Here is a 12,132-nt window from a genome sequence, read left to right on the forward strand (position 1 = left end):
GGAGGTGATATCTGGTCCAGAGAGATAGATCTGTGTGTCATCAGCATAGAGGTGATACTGCAAGCCGTGAGATTCTATGAGCTGTCCCAGGCCGAAGGTGTAAATGGAGAAGAGCAGGGGCCTTAGGACTGAACCTTGTGGGACTCCGACAGATAGTGGTCGAGGTGAGGAGGTGGTGTGTGAGTGGGAGACACTGAATGTCCGATCTTTTAGGTATGATGCGATCCAAGATAGGGCCAAGTCTGTGATACCAAGAGATGAGAGGCTCTATAGTAATAGGGAGTCGTCCACTGTGTCAAAGGCAGAGGACAGGTCCAGGAGAAGTAGGACAGAGTAGTGTTGCTTGGCTTTGGCAGTCAGCAGATCACTGGTGACTTTAGTTAGGGCAGTTTCAGTAGAGTGATGCAGCCGAAAGCCAGATTGTAAGCGGTCAAAGAGGGAGCAGGAAGAGAGGTGGGAGGACAGTTCGAAATGGACGTGTTGTTCCAGTAGTTTTGAAGCAAAGGGGAGAAGTAATATTGGGTTATAGCTACCGTATTTTTCGGACCATAAGATGCACTTTTTCCCAAAAAATTTTTGGGGAAAATAAGGGTGCGTCTTATGATCGCAAAGTACTTAAAGTTTGTGGTGATCTCGCTCCCATTCAGCGATGCTCGGTTCTGTGTGGCAGTTTCACAGGGCTCGGTGTTGTTCGGGACTTCGGGGATATGGTGCAGCAGTTTCGGAAGTCCTCGGTGCTCCAGGGGGGGGCACCGGTGACATTATGTGAAAACCCGAAGCCCCGCAGTTCTATTGCCTTGCCTTGATGCTGTGGCATCCGGCAAAATGGCCACCGGAGGCGGTGCATGTGCAAATTCAGATCTCGGTTCCAAGATCTCGTTGCCGAGATCTCAATCTGCGCCTGGGGAATCAATCAGGCCTCCGAGAAAATGGCTGCCGGAGGGTGCGCATATGCAAATTCAGATCTCGGTTCCAAGATCTCGTCTCCCGAGATCTCGGGACAAGATCTCGTTGCTGAGATCTCAATCTGCACCTGGGCAATCAATTAGGCCTTCAAGAAAATGGCTGCCAGAGGCAGCACATGCGCAGATTTAGACCTCGGCTTAGATCTCAATCTGCGCATGCGCCGACTCCGAGCAGCCATTTTCCCAGATTCCACAGCATCAAGGCAAGGCTATAGAACTGTGGGGCTTCGGACTTTCACATAATGTTGCCGGAGCCCCCTGCAGCACCGAGGACCGCAGATACTGCCACACCATGTCCCCGGAGCCCTGCACAACACCGATCACCGCTGAAACTGCCGGACCATGTCTCCGGAGCCCTGTACAGCACCAAGCACCCCTGAAACTGCCACACTATGTCTCTGGAGCCCCGTACAGCACCGAGCACTGCTGAAACTGCTGTACCATGCTGGGATGGTCAGACCACCTGAAGAATCGCCCGACTCCTGCTGCCACCAGCGCTGCCGATCCCACCCGGGTAAGATGAATTCAGGACTGTAAGATGGACCCCATTTGACGCATTATTTTTTTCCCCTACTTTCTTTCTGAAAATTTGGGGTGCGTCTTATAGGCCGAAAAATACGGTAGATACAGAGGATGGCTCAAGGGAGGACTTTTTGAGGATAGGTGTGATTGAGACGGAGGGAGTGAGAGATCAAACATATTGCTTGTTACATCCAAATGTCAATAACGTCCAAAGGAGTGGAGAGTGAAGCAACCGCTGATTGGTCGCATGGATAAGGTGACATAACAATTTCAGGCAAGCCCCAGGAGAGCCAGTGACAACACCCTGGAAATGCAGCGGCAGTGAAGTTGAGTATAAGTGTTATTATTTTACAAGCGAGAAACATAGTGATTGAGAAGAGGTTTTCCAGGTAGTGGGTGATCCTTTAAACAATATGTGTCAGCAGGTTTGGACTGGCAAACTGGGGAATAGGTGCATACCCTAGTGGGCCCCTGTGTTGGAGTGGACATCCATGCTAATGTAACAGCAGTGTTTGGCTCAATATACTTAGTGAAGCAAGTGCAGATTAAGGGTAGCATCTGATCATTCGTTTAACCAATTACCACTTCATTATTATATACAGGCATTGGTAAGTTTGTGAACAAGGGTCAGCTAATATTGCATGTTGCTCAACAGTGGGCCATCAGAATCAATGTCACTGGTAGACCCTTGGGATCCAAGTCCGACAATGTATGTCAGGCTTAGAATATGAAGGATTTGGTTTCACAATACAAACCTGCCATCATTTGTGCAGATAATAGATCTGAACCACCTAAGCATCAACGCAGCAAAAGTTATTTTTCAATAGACATTGCAGACGAGTTAAAGTAAGGAAGTTATAGCTCTTTTTAATTGTAGATTATATTAGCAGTACATTTAATGTTTTGGTGTTACAAAGATTATATTGGGTTATATATTTATAATTCTGGGCATCTGGTGTGATAATAGCTGTTAAGGGTGGAATAAAAAATAAGTCCCTTACAAACTGCAATCTTCCTAATAAAGTGCGGATAATTTTGTCTTTTCTCAGACATATAAGATGCAGACATCATACCTACCTAAGTTTTTGACCATTACCAATTTCAATAGTATTTTTGGACACAGACTCTAAAAAGCCTTCTATTACGTTATTTTCACATGGACCTATAATAAATAGAAAACAAAGCTGTATTAATTCCCAGTAAGGCTGGCCATTCACCTACATTAAGATAAATTTTAGCAAAAAACTGTTGGGGATAGACAGGGATCTTATGTGTATGTTGGACTCTCCAACTCCCAATTAAGGATGAGAAGGATTCCCATGGAAATAACTCCTTGCCAGAATTTTTAGGCAGTGGCTTACTTACTTCTCCTCATTGAACTAAATATGCATACTCGGCCAAGCATGTCTGTTTATGATGGATAAAGAATAGAAATGGTCGTTAGACAGATGATCATATGACTGATTGGTACTGTATCTCATGTGTATGGCCAGCTCCAGTAGTAAATGAGTTGCCTAAAATGTCTAGAATCAGTGGTCCCCTTGCCCTACACCTTTCCAAGTGAAAGTGGCTGCAATGCAGTAACAAATATAGCACAATGGCCGGCACCACTGAATGGTGTCCCCTTCTCCCTCCTTGCAGGGACACCAGGTTACTCACTGCCCTGGTTCCCCACCCTGCTTCCTGATGTGGTGCGCACCACAGCTCCTGGCACCACGCCTGATGCATGCACATCCCCCTGCTTTTAAAGGGGCAGCAAGAATATTGCTAAATACCCTCAGTCTGTTGCTGAGATGCATTTAACATAATGTGTGCACCTGCTGAATGGCTGGGTGTCATCCTTTATGAAAGACTCACTCTCCCTTAGAGAATTGCCAAGCAGCGAGTTTAGTCACTAGGTAGTGTGGTGTTCTACCAATGCAGGTGTGAGGTCACCTGGTCCCAGAGTGGCCAGTGTCCTGATTCCAAATCACTCGGCCCGGTGCAACCATGGTCCTGAACCCAAATCCCTGGTCCCAGTGTGGCCAGTGTCCTGAACCCGAATCCCTGGTCCCCGTGTGGCCAGCGTCCTGAACCCAAATCACTGGTCCCGGTGTGGCCAGTGTCCTAATTCGGAATCACTAGTCTCTGTGTGGACAGGCTCCTGAACTCGAATCCCTGGTTCCGGTGAGGCCAGTATCCTGAACCCGAATCCCTGCTCGCCATATGGCAAGTGACTGAATGTTGTCCCCTGTTCCCAATGCAGCCAGGCCTGAACATTGTCCCCTAGTCCATGTGCGACCAGTCCCTAATCCAGTATCCTAGACCGGTGTGTTTGAACCTGAGCACTGAGGTCAACAGCTGCAGTACTGGGATCTGCCTAGGAGTGGTACCTGAAGGCTACCTGCAACCCAGTCTGTCTCCACCGTCAGGAGCTCCAGTGAACACCTGGTAGCCGTTTAGCTACGCCCCTTACTAGGCAGGCCCGGCCCTGTGGCACAGTGGGTCCACAAATTCACTAGCGCCTCTGTTGGGCATAATAACAAAGACAGCACAAGGGTGGGGGTACAATGCTTCTTACCTTTAATATGCAAATTGCCTCTAATGAGAAAAAGAGGACTTAAACTCTATAGCGCCACCTGTTGGAAGTAGCGATCCTACAAGTCACAATCAACCCTTTAACGAGTCGTGCAATATGACTTAGGATAAAAGCCAAATTAGTATCTCAATTCGCAGACACGGTGTTTCGGGCTGTTGGCCCTCGTCAGTGCGAAGCATGAGAACTGATTTGGCTAGGTGAGAGGCTCTGGACTGGGGTCTAAGGGGTATCGTTTCTCTTACCCTTAAAGAACTCTTGTCAAAGTTTTTATCCTCTTAATATATTGCAATCATCATATTATTTAGCGCTGTGTGCTTACAATTGCTCATTTTGGATTTCTACTCAGCTAATTCTGCTATATAATATGATGATTGCAATATATTAAGAGAATAAAAACTTTGATGGGAATGCTTATTTAAGAAGTTACCTGTTTTTCTAGTAACCACGAACAGTGAATTATGCTGCATGAGCTTTCCTTACACCCTATCATTTTCTTCCATCAGTGTTTTACCTGGTAAGTTGGCTCCGATTCAGAAATATGAAAGTTATCCAACTCAACATATCAAAACGCCTTCATCATATATTCTCCAAATTCACCCTCCCTGAGTTATATAATTCATGCTTAATTATCCACCCATTTATTAGCACAAATGCTCAGTTGTATTATCAACCATGGACTCCACCTTGTTTTCTTACTAATACCCACACAATGATGTGCACCTTCTTGTCTCTGCCACACTCCGATCGTACCCAGCACAGTAATAACTTTCAACACTGATATCATGTTTCCTATGCCTTACCAGCACTTTATCTATATTGTGACACAAAAATACTATGTCTAATCACCCTGGCCCTCAACAGCGTTCTACTTTTAATTAAGTTTGTGAACTTTAAAACTTCTGGAATTCATTAATCGATTCATTAGTTACGGTAAATTTGATGTCACTCATTATCTTCACCATTCTCTCTAATCCCTTTTTTTCAGTTTCCTGTGTCTACCATTCTTATCTACCATGATCAGTGTATGATAATCCTCATTTAATCAAAAACGACATCTCCTTCTACACAGCGACAACCTACCGTACATCTTATATCCATCCCTGACTTTTACAAGAACGTCTACTATTGTAAGTTTACCAACTGTCTACATCCCCGTCAGTGTCTCTAACTTACGATACCTTTTCCTTCTCACATATTGATTTTTTGTATTCCATTACAGTAATTAAAAAGCACATTGTGTTTTTCATAACAGTATGTAATACAGACAGCCGAGGTTTTATTAGTTGTCTCTACTACTAAGATTTAATAGAATACTCACATTGTTCCAGCTTCTCAATGTCCCATTGCTGACCATTGATGGTTTGGAGGAAGACTCCAATAACCGTAACAAAATATAACAATTTCCACATTTTTATGAAGAATCTGTGTGTGATAAAGATTGAAGTTGGATTTTGTACTTCTATGTCTCTCTCTCTAAACAGCACAACTATTGCATTATATTACAGATTAAGATTTATATATACAGTATAATGTAAATTCTACCAGATACATAGTGACATTGCAAGTTGCAACTCGAAAGAAATTGTGTACAAGAACAAAAAAAGGAGGTTTTAGATAAATATTGTAATTTATTATTAGATATAATTGTATATATATTTCTTAAATTATTTAATTGATCACAAACATAAGAAATGATACACTAGAACTATAGTGACGAATAGATGTACGGTAAGTTGTATAAAGTTTAAAATATTAGTTACATTGATCAGAGCCTACATGATATCTATCTATCGACAAACATACATGTACACATTCATATGTATATAGCAAAAAATGCTCTTACCCATAATGTGATTCACCATACAAAGTTACCACATAAACATGCTCCCCAACGCACGTTTCGCATGTTTTCTTCTTGCTTCCTTCCATACCTCCTGAGGAGGCAAGATCAAAACAAGCAAAACGCGCCTTGGGGGAACATGGCTATGTGATAACTATGTATGGTGCATCATATTATTGGTGGTAAGAGCTTTTCATCCTATATACATGAAGAGCAAAAGGGTAATAATGTTTTGAACTTTTGACTTTCAGTCTTCATATCTCACCATCCACTACTGCTTTGATCATGAGACTACCATCATAAATCTGATTTGAAACTGTTGAGCATATGATTAGTTATGCAGATTCTTGTCATGCCACTGCATTGTTACTGTTTTGCTCCTGGTGGTGGAAAAATCTTTTTCTTCCTGTATACTACAAATTACAACCTATTCTCACATTCTCTAATAACTCAGTGTCTTATTAGGTAGATTCCCAAGTGAAAGGTCATTGGCTCGAATTGAGGAGCAGCCATAAAAATGACTTCCAAAGAAAAGAGAAACCACATCCTCCTCCAGCTCATTGATAGCAATCTCTTGGCTAAGAAAATTGCCAAACTGCATCATGTGAGTGCCATGACAGCTGGAAGAATACAAAATGAAGTCCGTCCATTCAGCAGCCAAAAGGTGGACATCCAGTCAAAATATTGGAGTCAACAAGTCGACTCATCCCAACGTTTATAAGTTCTGGCGCGACAAACATGACAGTGAGGTGGCTCGTATGCTTCATAATAGTGAGATCACAGACGTTAATGCAAGCACCGTGTGAAGCACATTACACGAGTCCGGAATGGTGACCCGAAAAAAAAGGTGAAGAAGCCTCAACTTCAATATTGTCACAAGACGCATCGGTTTGAGTTTGCAAACTAGTGCGAAAAGTGGACATTTAAAGATTTAAAATGGATGATTTGGAGCGATGACATGTAAGTCAATAGACTAGGTTCTGATAGATACAAATGGGTGTGAAAGAAACAAGGGAAAAAGGGACTAACAGATTGAGAAATTGAAGGAAATGTCAAGTTCAGTGGAGGAAGCCTGATGATATGGGCTTGTTTCACAGCCACAGGCATTGGATACTTGACCATGATCGATGGTAGTCTCTATGCTGAGCTATATGTGAGTATCCTAAATGACGAGTTACTTTGTACACTCCAAATACTATGGGTATGAAAAGGATGACAGTCTTCCAACAGGACAACGTGAAGCATACGTCGAGATTGGCGAAGAAATAGTTCAATGACAATGAAGTAGAGGTGCTGGATTGGCCCCCACAGTCTACTGACCTCAACCCAATCAAACAATTGTGGGTAGAATTGAATAAAAAACTGTATACATACCTAAGTGAGTCGACCAGTATGCATCAACATTGGGAACGCGTAGAAGTGACCTAAGATCAAATTTCGGTCAAGACAGGTATGAATCTGATTGAGAGCATGCCTTGAAGGAATCAGGCAGTGTTGAAAGCCAAAAGGTGGATTTACAAAATGCTAACAAAATAATAAAAATTAACATTTAGATCTTTAGGAACAAAACAGTAACAATGCAGTGACATGCTAAGAATCTGCATAACTAATCATATGCTAAGTAGTGGCAAGTCAAATTTATGCAGCTAAAAAGAAAAATGCAGATAGCACTCACCGGTCCTTAAAACTTCATCCTTTATTCAAACCTTAAAATGTCATGGCCAGAGCAACAGGTTGCTGGGATGTGCGAGCTGGTGTAAGTCAAATTTATGTATGAGATAGCCAAGATGATTGTCTATAAAATGATGGCAGTCTCAAGTTCAAAGCAGAGGTGAGTAATGAGATATGTAGCCTGAGAGAAAAAAGTTAAAAACATTGTTTTGCTCTTCACTGCACATATGAATGGGTATATATGTATATATATATATATATATATATATATATACAGTACAGACCAAAAGTTTGGACACCTAATTTAAAGATTTTTTTGTATTTTCATGACTATGAAAGTTGTACATTCACACTGAAGGCATCAAAACTATGAATTAATACATGTGGAATTATATACTTAACAAAAAAGTGTGAAACAACTGAAATTATGTCTTATATTCTAGGTTCTTCAAAGTAGCCACCTTTTGCTTTGATGACTGCTTTGCACACTCTTGGCATTCTCTTGATGAGCTTCAAGAGGTAGTCACCGGGAATGGTTTTCACTTCACAGGTGTGCCCTGTCAGGTATAATAAGTGGGATTTCTTGCCTTATAAATGGTGTTGGGACCATCAGTTGTGTTGTGCAGAAGTCTGGTGGATACACAGCTGATAGTCCTACTGAATAGACTGTTAGAATTTGTATTATGGCAAGAAAACAGCAGCTAAGTAAAGAAAACGAGTGGCCATCATTACTTTAAGAAATGAAGGTCAGTCAGTCCGAAAAATTGGGAAAACTTTGAATGTGTCCCCAAGTGCAGTTGCAAAATTCATAGTTTTGATGCCTTCAGTGTGAATTTACAATTTTCATAGTCATGAAAATACAGAAAAATCTTTAAATGAGAAGGTGTGTCCAAACTTTTGGTCTGTACTGTTTATATAACGAAGCAGGCTCTGGCCACTATAGCTATAACTAATATTTTAAACAACTTAAATCTATTGTACCCATCTTGCAATGCCATGTGCACCTATTTGTTACCATTGTACTGGTGTGTCGTCTTTTATGTTTTGTGATGAATTAGATACTTGTTATACAGTATATCTAATAATAAAACATATGTTTTAGCTAAAATCTCCATTTTTATTATTGTACATGTATATATATATATATATATATATAAAGATATAAAGTACAGTATATGATATGTAAGAGCCCATATATGTATTTCATTACAGCAAAATGTATGAAAAAATTTGACTTACCTTAACCTCTACAGACAAAGTAGACAAGTAAGGCTTGCTGGTTGGAGGTGTGAAAGTCTTGTCCAAAGACAAGGAGAAGCAGAGAAGAGAAGCTATAATATAGTCTAAATCTTGGCTGATCGGCAAAAGAGATCTAGGCGGGTCCTGAGTAACAGGTGGAGCATTTTGGGCTTCAATCCAAACCTCATAACTTTTACTATTTCAGGTTATGAGTAGTATGTCTGTAAAGGTGTCTTTCTCTCCAAACTTCTAAACTGACAAAACCTAAGATAGGAGCAAAATACATATATACCCTGCTGTAAGAAAGTTAGAAAAACAATAGTGCATAAACAGTATAAAACATAGGGAACTTAGTAAACCCTAATTTTGATTAAAAAAAAGTGTAAAAGCCATCTCACCAGCACCAAGGTGTACCCAATCAGGAAGGTACTAGCCACTAGTACTTTTTAATGGCCATTGTGACCATGCTCCTACACATTGCATGTATACCAACTTATACTTCACTTCAGGGGCAGAAGCTGATAGCTTGGGGTGCCTGTGCAAGAAATGAGACGGGCTCCCCCTCCTGTTATGGGGACAAAACTATTATATATATATATACAGTGGGGCAAAAAAGTATTTAGTCAGTCAGCAATAGTGCAAGTTCCACCACTTAAAAAGATGAGAGGCGTCTGTAATTTACATCATAGGTAGACCTCAACTATGGGAGACAAACTGAGAAAAAAAAATCCAGAAAATCACATTGTCTGTTTTTTTATCATTTTATTTGCATATTATGGTGGAAAATAAGTATTTGGTCAGAAACAAAATTTAATCTCAATACTTTGTAATATATCCTTTGTTGGCAATGACAGAGGTCAAACGTTTTCTGTAAGTCTTCACAAGGTTGCCACACACTGTTGTTGGTATGTTGGCCCATTCCTCCATGCAGATCTCCTCTAGAGCAGTGATGTTTTTGGCTTTTCGCTTGGCAACACGGACTTTCAACTCCCTCCAAAGGTTTTCTATAGGGTTGAGATCTGGAGACTAGCTAGGCCACTTCTGGACCTTGAAATGCTTCTTACGAAGCCACTCCTTCGTTGCCCCGGCGGTGTGCTTTGGATCATTGTCATGTTGAAAGACCCAGCCACGTTTCATCTTCAATGCCCTTGCTGATGGAAGGAGGTTTGCACTCAAAATCTCACGATACATGGCCCCATTCATTCTTTCATGTACCCGGATCAGTCGTCCTGGCCCCTTTGCAGAGAAACAGCCCCAAAGCATGATGTTTCCACCACCATGCTTTACAGTAGGTATGGTGTTTGATGGATGCAACTCAGTATTCTTTTTCCTCCAAACACGACAAGTTGTGTTTCTACCAAACAGTTCCAGTTTGGTTTCATCAGACCATAGGACATTCTCCCAAAACTCCTCTGGATCATCCAAATGCTCTCTAGCAAACTTCAGACGGGCCCGGACATGTACTGGCTTAAGCAGTGGGACACGTCTGGCACTGCAGGATCTGAGTCCATGGTGGCGTAGTGTGTTACTTATGGTAGGCCTTGTTACATTGGTCCCAGCTCTCTGCAGTTCATTCACTAGGTCCCCCCGCGTGGTTCTGGGATTTTTGCTCACCGTTCTTGTGATCATTCTGACCCCACGGGGTGGGATTTTGCGTGGAGCCCCAGATCGAGGGAGATTATCAGTGGTCTTGTATGTCTTCCATTTTCTAATTATTGCTCCCACTGTTGATTTCTTCACTCCAAGCTGTTTGGCTATTGCAGATTCAGTCTTCCCAGCCTGGTGCAGGGCTACAATTTTGTTTCTGGTGTCCTTTGACAGCTCTTTGGTCTTCACCATAGTGGAGTTTGGAGTCAGACTGTTTGAGGGTGTGCACAGGTGTCTTTTTATACTGATAACAAGTTTAAACAGGTGCCATTACTACAGGTAATGAGTGGAGGAAAGAGGAGACTCTTAAAGAAGAAGTTACAGGTCTGTGAGAGCCAGAAATCTTGATTGTTTGTTTCTGACCAAATACTTATTTTCCACCATAATATGCAAATAAAATGATAAAAAAAACAGACAATGTGATTTTCTGGATTTTTTTTCTCAGTTTGTCTCCCATAGTTGAGGTCTACCTATGATGTAAATTACAGACGCCTCTCATCTTTTTAAGTGGTGGAACTTGCACTATTGCTGACTGACTAAATACTTTTTTGCCCCACTGTATATATATATATATATATATATATATATATATATACACAGTCACTCACACATGTATATGGTCTCCTTTATTATGTATGTTGCTGTCTCTTACAACACAGTGGCCTCTCTTGTTATACAGCAGCATCCCTTACGTATCGAATTATATAGAGCCCTGTCTTTATTACATATCATCCTCTGTTGTTAGATATATAATGCAATGGAGCATGGGAAAGCTTCTTTTCTAATGGAGGAGCTGATATTCTGGTCGTCTGGTCACCGATTGCTCCATCAGCAGTCATTTTATATTTAACAAGAGAGGGGACTATGGAATAAAAGAGCGTTGTGAATAACAAAAATAACAAGAATACACTATGTAAGGGACAGCACTGTACATAACAGCTGTCCCTTACATACATTATTTTTTCTAATAATTTATGCATTGATGTATTTGTTTTGTGATATTATATCATATCACTATCCACACCCCTGAGTGTATCTTGATTTATTTGTTTCTTGTATTATTGCGTTTTTGTATATTGTTCATTGTCTCTACCTGGGCACGTCATTCCCCTTATTATGATGGTGGTATCTGTGTCCGATATTATTTTGCGCATGCGCACTTGTGCCTTTTGCCTTTTTGGCGCCTGCGCTGGGCACGTTATTCTTCATCTTGTTGCGGTGGTGTACTGCCATTCTGCGCATGCGCGTCTATGTCCTCTTGCCTGGTTGGCGCCTGCGCTGTGGGTTCGTCCGTCGCCGATCTTCACAGGGCCCTGTGTTTGATCGGCGGTCGGTGATCTGCGGCGCATGCCCCGCCTGGTATGTTCGGGCAGATTCCCACCGCTTTGAGTGTCTTTATTCTATTGTATTAAGGGGAATACATAGTAATTGTCATGACTGTGATGTGTCATTTCCGGTTCAGTCCCGGTTACTTCCGGTATCGATAGGTATATAACTAAACACCTAGTTGTCCACTCTATTCCCCCTGAGGAAGGTGTGATATCCGAAACATGCGTTAGGGAGGGCACACGGACCCTGTGTACATCCTACCCGGTGCTCTACTTAGAGGTAATTGTTATTGTTATATTTCTTAGATCTGACACTGTGGACCATTGGTCATTTCGTGATAT

At 41.7% G+C, this 12,132-nt stretch overlaps 1 protein-coding gene across 2 annotated transcripts in view; it reads right to left on the minus strand.

Moving 5' to 3' along the window:
* Nucleotides 1-9,074, minus strand: part of LOC138665367 (involucrin-like) — a 44,120-nt gene extending 35,046 nt beyond the window's left edge. Inside the window, exons 1-3 of one of the 2 annotated variants that reach the window (XM_069752790.1) lie at nucleotides 8,816-9,074; nucleotides 5,384-5,487; nucleotides 2,565-2,649 (exon numbers count right to left, since the gene is read on the minus strand). In XM_069752790.1, coding sequence (XP_069608891.1) covers nucleotides 2,565-2,649; nucleotides 5,384-5,474 — 176 coding nt within the window. In that variant the 5' untranslated portion in view covers nucleotides 5,475-5,487; nucleotides 8,816-9,074. The remainder of the gene's footprint in view (nucleotides 1-2,564; nucleotides 2,650-5,383; nucleotides 5,488-8,815) is intronic. The other variant, XM_069752791.1, reaches the window with a different exon arrangement.
* Nucleotides 9,075-12,132: the final 3,058 nt, after the last annotated feature.

The sequence above is a fragment of the Ranitomeya imitator genome, chromosome 2 (genome assembly GCF_032444005.1).
Source record: "Ranitomeya imitator isolate aRanImi1 chromosome 2, aRanImi1.pri, whole genome shotgun sequence".
In the NCBI taxonomy this organism is placed as follows: Eukaryota; Metazoa; Chordata; class Amphibia; order Anura; family Dendrobatidae; genus Ranitomeya; species Ranitomeya imitator.